This window comes from Solanum tuberosum, unplaced genomic scaffold (genome assembly GCF_000226075.1).
Source record: "Solanum tuberosum cultivar DM 1-3 516 R44 unplaced genomic scaffold, SolTub_3.0 scf00538, whole genome shotgun sequence".
NCBI lineage: Eukaryota > Viridiplantae > Streptophyta > Magnoliopsida > Solanales > Solanaceae > Solanum > Solanum tuberosum.
The window spans coordinates 283,679-301,825 of NW_006239455.1; the positions used below are offsets into that span (position 1 = coordinate 283,679).

The 18,147-nt window shown below is 32.7% G+C and overlaps 2 protein-coding genes across 2 annotated transcripts; both read left to right on the top strand.

The window, feature by feature from the left end:
* Positions 1-3,619: 3,619 nt before the first annotated feature.
* On the top strand, positions 3,620-6,151 carry LOC107058518 (uncharacterized). The gene is made up of 4 exons (XM_015304324.1): positions 3,620-3,630; positions 4,259-5,000; positions 5,237-5,779; positions 6,053-6,151. Exons 1-4 carry the CDS (start codon positions 3,620-3,622, stop codon positions 6,149-6,151), a joined length of 1,395 nt encoding a protein of 464 aa, XP_015159810.1.
* A 5,466-nt stretch (positions 6,152-11,617) lies between these two features.
* On the top strand, positions 11,618-13,059 carry LOC107058519 (uncharacterized). Its single transcript, XM_015304325.1, has 3 exons — positions 11,618-11,818; positions 12,016-12,555; positions 12,961-13,059. The coding sequence occupies exons 1-3, from the start codon at positions 11,618-11,620 to the stop codon at positions 13,057-13,059; spliced, it is 840 nt and encodes a 279-aa protein (XP_015159811.1).
* The last annotated feature ends 5,088 nt before the right edge of the window (positions 13,060-18,147 follow it).

Sequence of the window (18,147 nt, forward strand, 5' to 3'; positions counted from 1 at the left end):
CTTTTTAGATGAATCATTTTCGCATAGACTAGTGGATCCACTTAGTGAGTTAGCTTCCAATATCACGACAAGGTATATGATGGGCCTTGGCAGCGTGAGGTAAAGCGCTGTATCATCACTATAGCTCTTAAGACATTTGGATACATAAATACATTAAGTTTGTATTTTTTTTTAAAATACTTGAAGCAACATTGTTTGTCCACTGTATCCAAATTTTGTTTAACAACAAGGGTATTTATATGTATACTATATAGTTGTATTGATAAGGTAAATCATATTTAAATTGTCTTGTTCATATGCTAAATTGCTATACTTTACTTTGTTTGATATATTGATACATTAAGTTTTATAAATACTTGTATCCATTTGAAAACAAAGTATTCATACGCTAACCGTTTGTATTGAAATATTAACACAAGTTGAAAGATTGATTAACTATATAAGTACATTTGGATACATAAATACATTAAGTTTGTATTTTTTTTTAAAATACTTGAAGCAACATTGTTTGTCCACTGTATCCAAATTTTGTTTAACAACAAGGGTATTTATATGTATACTATATAGTTGTATTGATAAGGTAAATCATATTTAAATTGTCTTGTTCATATGCTAAATTGCTATACTTTACTTTGTTTGATATATTGATACATTAAGTTTTATAAATACTTGTATCCATTTGAAAACAAAGTATTCATACGCTAACCGTTTGTATTGAAATATTAACACAAGTTGAAAGATTGATTAACTATATAAGTACATTTGGATACATAAATACATTAAGTTTGTATTTTTTTTTAAAATACTTGAAGCAACATTGTTTGTCCACTGTATCCAAATTTTGTTTAACAACAAGGGTATTTATATGTATACTATATAGTTGTATTGATAAGGTAAATCATATTTAAATTGTCTTGTTCATATGCTAAATTGCTATACTTTACTTTATTTGCTATATTGATACATTAAGTTTTATAAATACTTGTATCCATTTGAAAACAAAGTATTCATATGCTAACCGTACACATAATATATTAACCGTGGATAGGAAATTAGATTCTCTATGTTAAATCGTCTGACTGAAGCCCCACATCTGTAGATATACATACAGAAATCATAACATAGTTCATGATTTGAAGAGAAGCTTACACCGGTGCAGTTTAATAAATTTAAGAGTACATGTTTTGGTGTATATACTTGTATGCATGAGTGTCGCGTTCAAAATCAAACCTTTAGATGCTTAATGGTATATGAATTGAAGGATAGTTCATCAATAAATACAAGAAAGTGATAAAACAATTTAACTAAACATAATCAAGTGAATACCTTTATGCTTGACTAAGAACAATGGAGACAATTGAAGAATTGAATATGATGTATCTCAATATTTTTGTTAAACGGATTGGAATCCAAGTGGATATGCATTGACTAGGTAGTTATTAATTTAAAATTGAGAAGTTGAGAATTTTAGGGACGTAATTAAAGGGATTCACTTATAGTAAATATCTTATTTAGTGCACTCTAATTATAAAATAAAATAAAAAATACACAATACAACTAGATATACATATAAACTATAGTCATTTTTGATAAATAACATACTTATAGTTATTGAATTTCAATAATCCTATAAAATGTAGTAAAGAATTACTCCTTAGTTCTTCCACGAAGGAATCGATGTAGACCAAGGTCCATAAATTAAGGAACATGTGATAATAATGGGGTATAAAGTCAAATTTATAGAGTGGTTTTAATTTTTCTTTCTTGTTTATATATACAAATTAAATAATAATAATAATAATAATAATAATAATAATAATAATAAATTTAGTGTAATTTTATAAATGTGATCTTGGGAGGGTAGAAAGTATAAATTTTATGAAGTAAGAATGTAAAGAATCCAAGGTTAGAATAATAAAATTTGGCTCAAGAATATAAGAAGTTGATAGAATAACATCGAAATAATGTTGCGCTGAATTTTATATATTGATATTGAAATAATGTTAACTTGTTGCCGTGCTTGAGATTTGAAGAATACACCAAAAAACAAATTAGATCTTTTTTTTTATTTTTTTTATTTTTTATAAATAGACAACAATAGATTTTGTTTAATGTAGAAGGTTTGACCATTGGAAAGACTTTAGAATATTTAATAATAAGAAAATAAAAATAATATAACGGGAATGAAAAAGGTAAATATAAGAATCATAATGTGTGTTAACATTAGGTAATAAAATAGACAGTTACGTAATAAAGGATACTACAATCGCCTACCTACCTCTCTATATAAAATTACATAGTACAGTAAAACCTCACTAAATTAATATTCGGTAAATTAATAATCTCTCTAAGATAATATTTTCTTCCGGTTTCGACTTGGGTCAATGAAAAAAATCACTTATTTCGATAAGATAATAAGATAATATATTTTTAGAAGACCACTATATAAATATATGGTCCCATTAATATTAGAAATTAATAATTCTTTAAAAGTACAAATATATCTAAGACGATTTAGTGAAATGTGATTCTATTGTGTTTTATTTTTTTGTTAAACTTTAAATCTAGTTGAAGTTCATCTTTAATTTTTCTTATTGCATCCAAAAGTTCTGGTGTTGTCTTTTCGAACTACACCATAAGATTATGAAGAGTTCTAGATACGATAAGTGTTTCCTTATGCATAACTGGTTCTAAAGGTATTGTATCATCTACAATTTCATTGTCAACATTGTTTTTTATGATATTCACAATTTCTTCTAAGTTTTGGACCACTGAATATGTATCATTTTCACTTGGATAATGCAATAGGTTATTGACGTCCATTTTATTGCGCTAACCGAGATCATTAATCATGACCTCAAATTCATAAATGACATTTTCACAAGTGGGTGAGTTCATTCAAATTCTCTGAGATTTCATCCTCCAAATATATTTTGTAGTCTCAAAAATAGTTTGTTGTTGTCTTTTGCTGAAAAAATTGTTGTCCAAGTCGGGATTGCCAAATTCATAACATCCAAATTTTTTTTTCCTCGATCGGTTTCATGTCCCACTTCATAGCCTTCTGATATCCTACGATAAAATAAGATGCACTCGTAAAGCATGTACCTTAAAACTAGTTATAAAAAATAACTTGATATAACATATTTACGCGCATGCACGGTAACATAACAAAAAATACACTATTTTAATTAATTTAAAGTTATATGACAAGAACTAATATTTGACCAATAATTAATTGACCAAAAGTTCTATTGTCTTAACATTTTAGATCCGCCTCTAGTGCTAACCACACAATTACTAGGGAAATTTATAACAAACTCTTGACTAAGGTAATAATTTTGTACCTTCTTTTTCTTCCAAAATCAGCAAAATTGAATTTTTTTACCTCTCCTTTCTTTGTTTGATTTCTTCTTGATTTAAAGTTGAAAAGAAATGGAATGATAGATCATGGCTTTGAACAATAATGGATTGAAATTATTTGCCTCCACTATATCACTTCTTCCCCTGTCTGGTTACTCCCTCTCTTTCTATCACTTTATTTCTAAAGTTTCATCATGATCATTTTCTTTTGTTTGCTTAATTCTAACAAAGACTATTATTGGAAACTAGAAGGGGAGCAATGAAGAAACGGTAAAGTTGTTTCCGTATGATCTATGTATTACGGGTTCGAGCTGTGGAAACAATCACTAATGTATACATTAGGGTAGGGTGTTTATATCACACCCCTTAGAGTGCGACTCTTTTCGAAATCCTGCATGATGCTTTGTGCACTAGGCTATATCTTATTGTAATTGAAAATTAGCCATAACTTGAGGATTGGTTATTCATGAAACTTCAGTCTGTGAGTCTAAAGTTTTATGCATTAACGTTATAAAAAATATTTATACAAGCAGGTTACTTATATATAATTGGCTAGTAATTCAGATTAAAATAATGACTAAATTGATATAAGATGTTGAAATACGATGTGAATATAAAATCTTTATATTATGAGCGTATATTTAAATTCATAACTTTGACCAAACACAAATAATACTTGAAAAAATTTCTCTTGAATGAATTTAATTTATAGATTTTTTTTAATACTAGCTATTAAGTCATTTAAAAGACAAATATAAGTAATTGATCATAATAAGGACATAAAACTTTCCTTTTGCTCAAACAATCAAGAAATGCTTCCAGTTACTTAAATACAATCAAAGAAGAGCTAATTAGAATTTTCATTTGACAATTAGTTGTTTGTTTTTTGTCTTTGCAGAGTGGTGTTGGTTTCATGTGTTTTTCTTTACTTAGCTTCAATTTTCCTATTCAAAGATCCCAATTGTTCATCTTTTGAGCTCTTACATTACTCATCAAGATTTACAACCCCACAATTTGGTCATGATTCTAGTCCAACAAACCTTAATCATCTTCTTTTTGGACTTCTTGGCTCAGAAGAAGCATGGCACTTTAGGAAAGAATACATTGAATCATGGTGGAGGCCTAATAAAACACGCGGTTATCTCTTTCTTGATGTGGCTCCAACAGGCGATGATCTTTTGCCATGGTCCTCATCTTCCCCACCTTATAGGGTATCCGATAACATAACTCAATTAATTGAAGAAACTAAACATGTAGCGCCAACTATGGCGCGAATGGTGCATGGGATAATGGAGGTCTTTAGGGAAGACCATGAAGGAGTGAGATGGGTGGTTATGGGAGATGATGATTCAATATTTTTTGTTGATAATATGGTTGATGTTCTTGCAAGATATGATCACACAAAGTATTACTATTTGGGGGGTCAATCAGAGTTTATAATGTCAAATCATTGGTACTCATTTAATCAAGCATTTGGTGGAGCTGGATTTATTTTGAGTTACCCTTTGGCAAAAGCTATGTCTAAGTATATAGAAAGTTGCTTGAGGAGATACCCTTTCTTAAGATCTGCTGATCAAATAACTATGGTTTGCATATCTGACGTGGGAGTCATTCTTACTCCTCTTAAAGGTAGTCATCAGGTATGTTTTCATTTCTTTCTTAAACTCTAAAGTTCGTATTGTAAAATATTGATGGCAAAATTAATAAGTAACCACAAATGCTAAAATATTATTTATGGTCAAATTGTTCAATAGCCTTAGTTGGTGTCACTAATTTTTATTTGAACACGTGTGCTTGTGATTTTATTTTATACCATAAGCTATCATTCGCTCTGAATTTACTAACTCTTAATCTTTGCATTTGTCTCTACTTGTAGATAGATTTGCGCGGTGATATATCTGGTTTATTATCTTCTCATCCAAAAGCTCCATTGATGTCACTTCACCATTTAGATGCTACGGACTCTATTTTCCCTTCAATAGAGAGACGACAATCTGTCCGCCATCTTATGAAGGCAGCAAATCTAGATCAATCGCGCATGTTACAACAAGTTATTTGCTACAACAGGCCTAGCAATTGGTCATTTTCTATTTCATGGGGTTACTCAGTTCATATTTATGAGAATATTTTGCCTAGAAGCCATTTACAATTACCAATTGAAACCTTTCAACCTTGGGGAGTTACACCTAAAGACCCTCCATATTACATGTTAAATACAAGGTGGCGTACAAATGATTCTTGTGAAGCTCCTCATGTTTTCTTCATGAAAAATGTAGAAAAAACAAAGAGATATGAAATCCTTACTACATATTCGCGATCATCACCTCGAGAATTGTTGTCTTGTTCATATAGTGGTAACCATTCTGCTGATTATATCTCCAAGATTGAAGTCTACTCTCCAAGAAGGAAACGAATAGAGGTAAGGTCTAAATATTCTCCTTTATTTTATTTGTAATATCTCCTAAATCATAGAATAAGTTACTTTAGGAAGAAAGGGTGATCAAAATAGCACTTTTAAAAATTAAGGAACACAAAAAAGAATTGTTAAGAAAAAGGACTATATAAGATGTTTCAAATTTGTTTGCAAAACACACACACACACAGATATATATATTACTATTTTATATCTATAACAAGTCTCATATATAACAAATTACTATTGTTTTTTCTTTTTTCCTTTTTTTACTTTCAGATGGATAGATGTGAATGTTGTGACGTGATACACAAAAAGGGCACCAACAAGGCAAAGATTAAACTCAGGGAATGTCGTGTGGATGAAATAATTGCTTAGTGGAATATTATAATTTCTTTTTTCTTTTTTTGGGTTTAGATAGTTATTACTATTCTCTTAGGGTCCATCAATTTTGACTGATAGATGCATTATGCATACCATCATTTTGTATTTATGTTGATAACATTAATTCCATTATTTTAAGTTGAATTTTCAAAGTTATTGAAAGATAGATTGACATAAAAATTAGATACAATAAATAAGAAAATTTTGAATAATGGATTACCATTGAATTTATAGTATGCAGTAATTCGTAAAGTTTTATATGATTGGCTCGAATTTGAAGATCTTTGCAAACAAATTTCGAAACAATGTGGTATCGAAAGAGAGTCACAAATAGGTCTTTTGTGGAACATACATATTCTGATGAGTTTTGTGTTACCAGAGGATTAATTAATATGCTATCAAACAATGCTTATTTTATCAAAGCCAATGATGGTTTCATTTATCAGATGAGACCATTGATTTATGATGCGAAATTCAAAGTAGATGAGGAAACAACTTAGAAATGATTTGGATATCCTTTTCCAATTTACTGGCTACCTATTTTGTGAAAGAATTCCTATTTATTCTTACTTTTGCGGTAGGGAAGCCTCTACACTTGGATTCAACCACAATAAACAAAACTCGGCCTAATTGTGCTAGAGTTAAGGTTCAGGTGGATCTTCTAGCAAAATATACAGAGAGATACCTATAGGGTAGGTAAATGTGTGGGTCGAGTAAGATATGAGTGGGTCAAATATGACTCAGTGAAAATAGATAAATTATCTGACCCAACCATATCTGATATGTAAAGAAACAAAGTAAAGCAATGGATAATATGGATATTGATATTGTCTATTATTTCTTATTATGTAAAGAAATAAATACTCCCAAATATAGGCATTTTGTAACACCCTGAAAAATTTTAAGCTAAGAACCCGAATTATTTTATAACACCTCGCAACTGTACTCTTAAAATTTGAATCGTTCGTGTAACACCTTGAACTTTGAGAAAGTCTAAAGAGGACTAACAGGAAAGTCCACGAACCCAAAATGGACCATGGACCCTTTACGGAACCCAAAATGGTCCATTTAGAGGTCCACAACCCGTTTAGAGCAAGGTGGCCAACCATCCAGGACTGCCAAGGTGGGGGTCACCTGGACGGAACCCTAGACGACCTATGGTGGCATGTACGGTCCGTTTAGGGCTCCGTACAAGTCACCCATCAACTTTTATGTTTTGGGTCAACTTCAAACGATCATATCTATCAGCACATAATAAATTAGGTGGTCCGTGGCCTATCAAATTAAAGGTCTTTGAGTCCTCTTTTCAACACCACCAAGTTTGCCTCATTTAAAGTTTGGAGAAAAAATTATTCTCGTTTTAATAAGGCCCTGTCAGATAGACGAAGGTTCACAAACACCTATACGGCCCGTGAAGTGTTTCACTGACCATGGAGCCTTAAACGGTCTATGAAACCTCCTTTTAAGGCACCTCGATAGTTTTTAAGCTGGGTCATTTTAGTCTTTCTCATATGTATTTGGTACTTAAACTACGTCATTTTAATTCCTATTCTAAGCCTAAACCACAACGTTTTACATCTAATTAAGGGATTAGAAAGTGTTAATCAATTCTTTTACGTTCATTAACACTTCAAGTCATTAGAGCAAGGTTCCAAGAGGAGAAAATCTAGGGTTCAAGCGTTCTTTGAGTTTCGTCGATTTTGCCAAAGAACTTCGTTCTTCCAGGTATGTAAGGCTATATATCATAGTGTTGAATTAGTTCTTCCTCACGCTCTACATCTACTTTCAAATCAATAAAAGAGTAATCTAGGTTCTATCCTTAGATTTGAGTATTCTTGATATGAGTAATGTTATTCATGATTCTGAGTTCTAAATCCTTGATCATAAGTTGTTATATATATTATTATACATTGAGATATTTGAGTTGATTCGTTCATGTCAATATTTCAGCATGAACCCTATTGTGAGTCATAATTTTTGAGAATCTTTTAAAGCAAGCATTTTTGTCTTAAAACTGATTTCCTAAGAAAACAGAGATAAGTTTTGAGAAAGAGTTTTAACGAAGATTTGAGCAAGAGTATTTTAAAGTATCTTTTGAGAAGAGTTTAAGGGAACACAAATGGTTACAAAAGCAATATTTTTACATTGAGAAAAGAACCATGATTCATGATTACATTGAGAGGATTAATTAATATGCTATCAAACAATGCTTGTTTTATCAAAGCCAATGATGGTTTCGTTTATCAGATGAGACCATTGATTTATGATACGGAATTCAAAGTAGATGAGGAAACAACATAGAAATGACTTGGCCATATCCTTTCCCAATTTACTGGCCACCTATTTTGTGAAAGAATTCCTATTTATTCTTACTTTTGCGGTAGGGAAGCCTCTACACTTGGATTCAACCACAATAAACAAAACTCGGCCTAATTCATGTGCTAGAGTTAAGGTTCAGATGGATCTTCTAGCAATATATACAGAGAGATACTTATACGGTAGGCAAATGTGTGGGTCGAGTCAGATATGAGTAGGTCAAATATGAGTCAGTGAAAATGGATAAATTATTTGACCCGACCATATTTGATATGTAAAAAAACAAAGTAAGCCAATGAATAATAAGGATATCCATATCATCTATTATTTCTTATTATGTAAAGAAATAAATACTCCCAAATACAGGCATTTTCTCTTCCTTTTTTTGTTTCTCTTTTTAAAGGTTGTTTGGTATGAAGGAAAATGTTTTTTTCTAGAAAATAAGTGTTGTCCCAAGTCGGGGATTAAATTTGGATCTTGGTTGGGGTCGAATCCCGAGTGATGATCAAGTCAAGAGTCACGAGTCAGGGTTATGGTCGAGATCAAGAGTTGGGTTGCAAGTCTGTAATGAGGTCCCAGATAAGGAACTGAGTTTTGGGTCAAGATAAATCGTCAAACCCTAGGTCAAGGTCGCTAGTTAGGTCCCAAGTCGAGGCCAATATCGGGATTTGGGTCCTAAGACGGTACGATGTTAGTTGTCAAGGTTGAGATTTGGTCTAGAGTCAGATCTCAAGTTGACGTCGAATCTAAAGTGAGTGTCAGGATTTAGAACTAAGTCGATGTTAGAAGTTGGGTATCAAATTGGGGTAAGGAACTTGGTCTCGAGTCGGTATCGTAATTAGCTAGGTTTCTATTCAGGAGTCAGGTCTTAGGTCAGTGTCATGATTTAAGTCTTGAATCTTGAGTTTGGTCAAGGTCTCGAGTTGGGGTCCTAGGTTAAAAGTTATGGTAGAGCATCAGGAGTTGGGTCTCGAGTCAATATCAGAAGTCTGGTGTCGATCAAGGTCAGGTCCCGAGTTGGGGTCGAAAGTCAGGGTCGAGTGTTGGGTCTTGAGTTAGGCCAGAAATTAGGTCGGGTTGGGGATTCGAGTCTCGAGTCGAGGTTGGGAGTTGGGACTTCGGGTCGGGGCAAAGAGTCGGGTCGTAGTTGAGGTTAGAAGTCAGGTTCCCATCGGGGCATAGTTGGGAATCGATTCTCAAGTCAGGAGTTGGGGTCAGGTTGAGGGTTTGGAGTCGAGAGTTAGGGTAAAGGTAAATTAAAGAGTCAAGGTCAAGAGTCGTGTCTTCGGTCGGGGCCGAGAGTTGGGTCACAACTGAGGTCGGAAGTTGATTCCAATTAACGAGGTCATAGTCGGGGTCTAGGTCGTATCTGAGAGTCAGGTTCTGAGTCCCCAGTTGGATCTCATGTCAGGGTCGAAAGTCGGGTCCTAGGTGGGGATCCGGTTCGGGGTGGTAGAGGTTTGAGAAAAGTTTTGAAAAATATTTTTCACATTAAGGACAGTTGTGAAAAATATTTTCCTTACTTTATGTAGGGGGTCATTTTCCTTAAATTAGAGGAAAATAATTACATTTGAAAAATATTTTTCAAAACATTTAAGTCAATCGAACATGACCAAACACACCCTTAATAAGTGTACTTTTTAGAGGTTTCTATACCCTTACATACTAAGAAAAGTGCAATTGGTAGAATATCCATGAGTTATTAGGTTCTAATGTATTCTTATGCTTATTTTGCAAGTAAGTTGTGTGTCTCTATTTGTATAGAAAGTTATAGTCATTGATATAGGAATAGTAGCTCGTTATCAGCAACTATTATTTTTGTAATGAACATTAATTTTGGTTGAATGAGAATCATTGTTTGTCAAAAAAAAAAGGTGAGTAATAAAATTTTATGTAAATATTTAATTTAGAGAAAATTAAATGAAAGAAAGTGAATGAGGGGGAAAAGTTTCTCCAAATGTAAAGACATTTAGAATATGAATATGATTCTTGCATTAAATTTTTAGTTAATTGAACTTAGTACATTAATTATTAATTAAGTAACACCTGAAATTCTTCAGATTTCCTATAACAAAAAAATAAAATAAAGAGAAAGTTAATGTACCATTTCGCGAAGGAGGTAATATATGTATAATTGAAGGATATTATAATCGCTCAACTTTAAAAGGGTATTTTAGTAATTCAACTTTTAATTTTATTATAACGAAACCGTCAAAATGTAGATAAAGAAGTACCGTAAAGGAGTATAGTAAAACAACTAATACCTATGTAGAGATCTCAAAGTCACAATGTAGTTCACAAAGAAGTAGGATCTTCATTCTTTTTTTTTAGGTCTATTAGACTATATAATAGAAAAAAATGAAAAAGTTGGATTTGATGTTGAAGATTATATTAAATACTATAGCAAATACTAAAACCTTGAAAATAGAAAACAAAAAAATAGCTCATATTGGAGTATAAAAATCAAATGATCATTGATTTAACTTCATTATGTAGTTCTCTTTCATCCAATCTCTCTATAACATGCCTACATTTGAAACATCACTTGTGATTAGCATTTGCAAAACAGTATTAATTTGTGGTTTAACCTTATATGTGGCTACAATTATCTTTCTCAGTGAATGTCCATCTTATCATCTTTTCTCTTCCTCAAAATTCATAACATCTTTTCCAAATAATTCTCAATCAAATACATCATCATCATCAAATCATGTTGTACAAATCAGTATTAGTGTGCCTACTAACATTAGTCACCTTGTTTTTGGACTTTTAGGGTCAGAAGAAGCATGGCATCATAGAAAACCATATATTGAATCATGGTGGAGACCAAATGTTACAATAGGACATCTTTTACTAGATGTACCTCCTCAAGGTGAAGATCTTCTACCATGGTCCTTAAATTCACCTCCTTATCGAGTATCCGATGATGTACCAAGACTCATGAATGAAACAAATCATGTTGATCCAAGAGTTTTAAGAATGGTACATGGAATTATGGAGGTGGTTAGAGAGGCACATGAAGGGGTACGATGGGTAGTTATGGGGGACGATGATTCAATATTTTTTGTGGATAATATGGTTGATATTCTTGCACAATATGATCATACGAAATATTATTATTTTGGAGGACACTCGGAATTTATAATGGCGAATTATTTTTTCTCATTTCATCAAGCATTTGGTGGTGCTGGAATTATATTGAGTTATCCTTTGGCTAGAGCATTTGCAAATAATGTGATTTCTTGTTTAAAGAGATATGCTTTCTTTAGATCTGCTGATAGAACTACAATGAGTTGCACAGCTGATATTGGAGTCAATCTTTCTCCTCTTATGGGTAGTCATCAGGTATAAATTTGATCTCAAACTTTATTGAACAATCGTTTCTCTCTTTCCTCTTGATCCTCAAAAGTCGAATAAAATATTTAAATAATGAATTGTTGTCACATCAATAGATAAAAGTAGATCTATACTTTTCTGAATTTTATAAATCTTTGATCTAGAGATTTTTCTTTATTAATTAATTAATTTCTTCTTTAGTACAGATTGATCTACGAGGTGATCTATCAGGGTTTCTATCATCCCATCCAAAATCTTTATTAATATCCCTTCACCATTTTGACACGGTTGACCCAATTTTCCCCTCTTTGGATCGTGCACAATCGGGATATCATCTCCTAAATGCTGCAAAATATGATCAATCGCGAATGTTACAACAAACTATTTGCTACAAAAGATCCAACAATTGGACATTTTCAATTTCATGGGGATATTCAGCTCATATTTATGAGAATATTATGCCTAGAAGTTTGATACAAAATCCTATTGAAACATTCAAACCATGGGGTAACATTACACTTCCACCACATTATATTTTTGATACTAGAAATTTTTCTTGGGATCCTTGTGAAACCCCTCATATGTATTTCTTCCAGTCTATTGAGAAAACTCCACAAAACAAAATTCTTACAAAATATATCAGAGCATGGCCTCGAGGGATAGGAGTTTGTTTGTATCCTGGAAGTTATCCTGCAGAATATGTTAATGAAATTCATGTTTACTCACCAGCAACAAAACGTCTCCAGGTAATATTTCTTTTTACTTAAATTTCTTATGAACTTTATATGAATTTAACTTGTGTACACTGACTATATAAATTTTCTTCAATAGAAAATGGGATTTACTAACTTTGAGATAAACTACACTGAAAGTATAAAACTCTTTATATTGACAATGTAATATAAGTTAAATTCGATTATATTTAAACATACATGATTGCAATCATGTATAAAATGAACTTAGAAAATAATTCTCTTGAAGCTATGCAATCAAAGAATAAATAAAATTCAATAAATGTAGGGTCCCGTGGCTGTTGTGTTTATTGTTTGGTTATGTTTCATTTGTAACAACATCTACTTGTTGTATGAAAATTACAAAAAAAAATGTGATATGTGATATGTTTTTTTTTTTTTCTTTTTTTTTTTTTTCAGATCAATAGATGTGAATGTTGTGATGTAATTCATAAGGCTGGATCATTTAAGGCTGCTGTTAGGTACAGAGAGTGTAAGCTAGATGAGATAATAGCTTGATCAAGTTGATGTATACAGATTTTTATTGATTTTGTTTAATTATCATTGAAAGAATGACCATCCTTTGTCTCTTATACTTAGCATATTTGTTTTTCTCTTAAAGGAAAAAAATATATATAGATAACTTAACAATAAAGATATCTAAGTTAATTGCGTATGCACAATTATTTTAAATTTTAAAAATATATAATTTGAATAGATCATATGAAAGATTTAAGAAAAAAAAAAGAAAATCGAGGAAGAAAAAAATGCATAAATGAAGAGAATGAAAACCGAGGAAGAAAAAAAAACTCATAAATGAAGAGAATGAAAATCGAGGAAGAAAAAAAATGAATAAATGCCAATGACGGATAGCCTCGTGAAAAATCTGTGAAAAAAAAGAGAACCAAGGAAGAAATGTTGGAGAGAACTAGGGGCGGGCATGATATGGTATATACCGAATTATCATACTATATCAAAAATTTTGATACTGTGATTTTGGTAGTATGGTATTTGGTATGATATAGTTGAGACCTTCTTTTTGATTGACGAAGTCATAATTCTCTATTATACGAGTATAAATTAGTCGAAGTTGAACAAACTATAGTTACCGATTACTATACTGCAAAATAACAAAATTGAACTTCAAAATACTAAATCATACCGAATTAAATTGGGAGGACAATGGTATAGTAGTTTTAAAAAATAAATAGTGAAATTACGGTACACAAGTTTTTAAATACTGTACCATACCATACCATGCCCAGCTAGAGAGAACAGTGTGGCGCAGCAGCTCGAAGAAAAAAATGGAGAGGGAAAGTGAATTGATTGTTAGGGTTTTATTTCATAAGGGTAAATCTGAAATTATCTAAAAAAAATAAATAGGGGTAGAGAAGTAATATACTTGATCAAACTTGAATGGCGTTTAAGTAAAAATATAAAAAGTATGGGAGTGCTACTTTTGGTTTTCAACTTTTTTTAAAGTCATTTTAAACTTATTTTAAGCTATTTTTAAATTTGTCAAACACTTTCAAAAACTAAAAAGAGCTTAAAAACATGTTTTGTCAACTTTTAAGTCAATCCAAACATGCTCTAAGTGTTAAAGTTAGTTGTGAAAAGACTTGCGTTGTAAACTTGTAATAAAAGATTATTTATAAATTACAATTGATTACATTAAATATGACATTAATTTTTAATGGTAGAGGGCAACTTTCACGATCCTGACCCACCGTGAGTGACACCCACATTAATCTCGGTGGGAGAACCAACCAACTACTCACACAAAGTCTAAAATGCAATCAAAGTAAGCAGTTCCAAAGATTTTCAAGTAAATAGTCTTCAATAATTAAACCAAGTTTTTAGTAAAGAAACCATAATCGTCCAACAATGCGGAAGTAACCCCCTAGAAACTGAAAGTTGCAGTACTAAAATGTTTGAGTCCGAATGAATGGCCTAAGGAAATAAAGAGGAATCTATTGCAGCCCGGAAGAAGTGTCTCACCTTTGGATTTAGATAATGGAGTTAACACAGTTAAGGTCGCAAAACAGTCGCTTGAGTACTCAACAAAGAAAGAACAAGTGTAGGATCAATACACAACCACCATGTACTGGTAGGATAATCGGCCAGTTCCAGTTATCTGAGATATGAACAAACAACCATAACTTAGTAAAACAGATAATATTCAATCATAAACTCAAGTAAAACATAGCTCGGACTTCCGGTCCTTACCATGAGCTGATGTGCACAATAAACAGTATCATCACAATACAACAAAACAATCTGATTGTCTCATGGAACCCACACATACAACTGTTTGTGTACCGACGTGGTACCCATTCCCATTGTTAGTATATCGGTGTGGTACCCATTCTAATAATATTATATACCGCATGGTACCCGATCTCATCATCAAACACAAAACACAATTGCATAAACAATGAACAACAATCACACTTATATATCCAAGTTAACATATTCATTACATACAATTGACAACATCTTTCATTTCAAATCACGTTCCTTCTTTTTCTCCTAATCATATATCATGCATGTAGTATTAATAAAGCAGTTGACAAGCACATATAACATAAACGGTGAAAACAAATAACTATCACATACCTTAAATCAAGCTTTGGAAGCTCTATTGAACTTGAGCCTTCCCATTTTGTGAGGCCTTAACTTGTTCTTGGTTAAAAACAATGATAAAACACGACAATCAATAAATAATGGCCTAATAATATCTTAATTATAGCCAAATCCTAAACCTCAGGCCACTCCCATGATCATCCTACCAAAACTAAGGTCTTTTCACCATTAATTCAAATCAAACTCTCCCTAAGGTCACCCAACAATGATTCTAAGGCCTAAGAATCACAATACCAAAGTAGGGAAGCAATTAACTTACCTTTATCAATGAAATTTATGGAAATAGGTTAGAATTCATCTTAGGTCACTCCTCCTTTTTCCCAAGATGTAATTGCAAAATTATGAGCGGCTTAGGGGAAATTTTTGCATAAACTCACGACTAATCCTTCTATAATGACACCTACTATAATCCACCAGTAAGTAATCCAACCCATAACCTAGAAGGACAAGTAATGAGTGCTAGGGTAAAAGTAAACATAAAATAATAGTAATAATAAGAAAAGGCAGAAACACAAGAAAACCAAAATCTATATACAATGGGAAAACCTCCAAAACTTGGAAGTCACGAGTACATAACTGTCTAATATGAGCAAGTACAAGTCTCAAAATTGGACCACAACAAGCCGTGTCAAAGGTAAAAGACTAGCTAACATATATACAGAAGGAGACATGCTGATCCAGGATTTCAAGTGCTCACCCTCGTCTCTGGTATCCACAAGCTGCAAAAAATGGCGTGACCGATCACCACTCGTAGCTGGTGCAAGAACCTACATCACAAAAATAATGCAGAGTGTAGCATAAGTACCAAACCAAAGGTACTCAGTAGGCATCATAGGACGACTGAGCAAGAAAGGTAAATACAATCAGAAAACATATAATCTAGACAAAAACAGAGGTCAAACGATTATGAAAAGACAACACATGAACATACCGAAAGTAAATCTAAGTACACCTAAACTAAACCTAACTGGGCCCCCATAATCACAGAAGGTACACTCGTGTGCAAGTTTAAATAAAACCCGAACGAACCCTCATAATCCCGACAGGTACATAGAATAGCAAATTCTGCTAGAGGGAGAGAAGTGCCTTCAAACCAAATCCAACAGGTGTACACTGGGCCTCGAACCCCAAGTTATAACCTCTACTAGAGGTGACAACCTCGAACCATTAAGTATTAGCCTTAAATCGCGAATACGGCCTCGACCCATAAACATTGGCCTCAAAATAGAGATAACAGCCTCAAACTACAATCGTCAGCCTCGAATTGGAAATAGTCATAATGTCCAGTCGACTCCTACCCCAGCTAGCAAGAGTGACAAAAGAGTTAGTCGACTCCAAAAAAAGATTCCAATATCGAGACTAAATCATCGTAGAACAACGTCCACCCACAAGCATTCACATGAGGCTCCAAGCCTAGAACAACCCAATATCAAATCATCATATGATGCGTGCTCTTCGGCAGCCCATCGGAGTCGTAGAGATAGGGAGAAAAAATAGAAGGCTTATAAAGTTGTGCAAACGCCTAAACTAAGCTCAAGCTATCATACCCAAGTTTGCTAATTCAGTCTACAATGACCTAGTCCATACGAAACAACATCAGACACATACCAAAGTCATAAGGTTCACGGGCCTAAGACATCACTAGTCTATCTTAGACTAAGTCCAAACATGCTTCAAAACAAACGTAGTAACACAAGTAAATAACATGCAATAACACACATATAACCCTAATTAACATGGTACTACCCTCAGAATGGTGTCGATCAACCCTAAAACATAGTATCTGTTGCTCCCAATTGCACACGCAAGTGTACGTGGTCGCGCAAGTAATATAGTGGCTCTTAAAAGAAAAAGATTATTGAACCCAAATGACTTGTCAATTAACTATTTTTACTAAATTATATTGGTCTAATTATTTATTTAAGAGTGTCAAATAAAAAAGAATGTAGGAATAAAATAATAAGATTACTTACAATAGTTGGAAAATCCCAAGGATGCAGCATGTATTGAATCTCATGTATCATATTATAGGCTTATAATTCATTTCAGTTGTCAAGTTACTAGTTTATAGGGTTGATGATATGATTCGGGTTATACGCCTCTCGTCGCCTACCCAAGTTAGCTATCTAACTACATCGTTGAGCGGAGATAAATAGACTAATTGGCGAGCATTTATATTTCATCCTATTTCATAACCAAGCAAGGTGTTCGTCTGGGCGTCACTCCTGAACACTAATCACCTTAATTTAATGGGTGGACCGAGCTCTCTATATTCTCTGGTCTATCTAACCTCTTCTCTCTCGATTTTAAGATTAGACAATAGATTTATCTTATGGTGTGCAAACATAAAATACTAAAACAAGAATATAGAAGTGACTTGTATTGACAACCGAAAATTAATTCATAAACCTTAAATAATCAACATTCGATTTGTGGCTATAGCCCCAGAACAAGGACTTTATCCAATAATCTCTAAGAAAATAAGAAGAAGAAAAGAACCCTAAAAAGTATTGACGACTTTCTCTTCAAAAGTGCCTCCTCCATACTGTATATTGGTTGTCCAATAATTATTTCTGTGGACTATTTATAGTTGTAGAAAACCCTAAATAAAATAATTGGGACCAAAACAAACGAGAAAACCAGAACCAAAACTGAGTTGGAATTGTTGTACGCGTTCTGTCCGCCGCCTTCAAGATTGTGCGCAGCTCCTCAATTGGCCACTACTTTCAGAATCTGCCACGTGGCTGGCAGCAATATTCTCCTTTCAAGTTTTCAATTGAATGTGCACTTTGCAGCATATAATTTTATATATTATTATATTCAATTTAATCCATTAAGTTGCCTGCTTGATTTCCTTCTATAATCTTTCATCTTTAATTTATTTTAGCTCTAAACTTCTTTAACTTTACGTTAATTTACTCCTACAAATAAAATACACTATTTAGCACAATCCATAAAATTAAT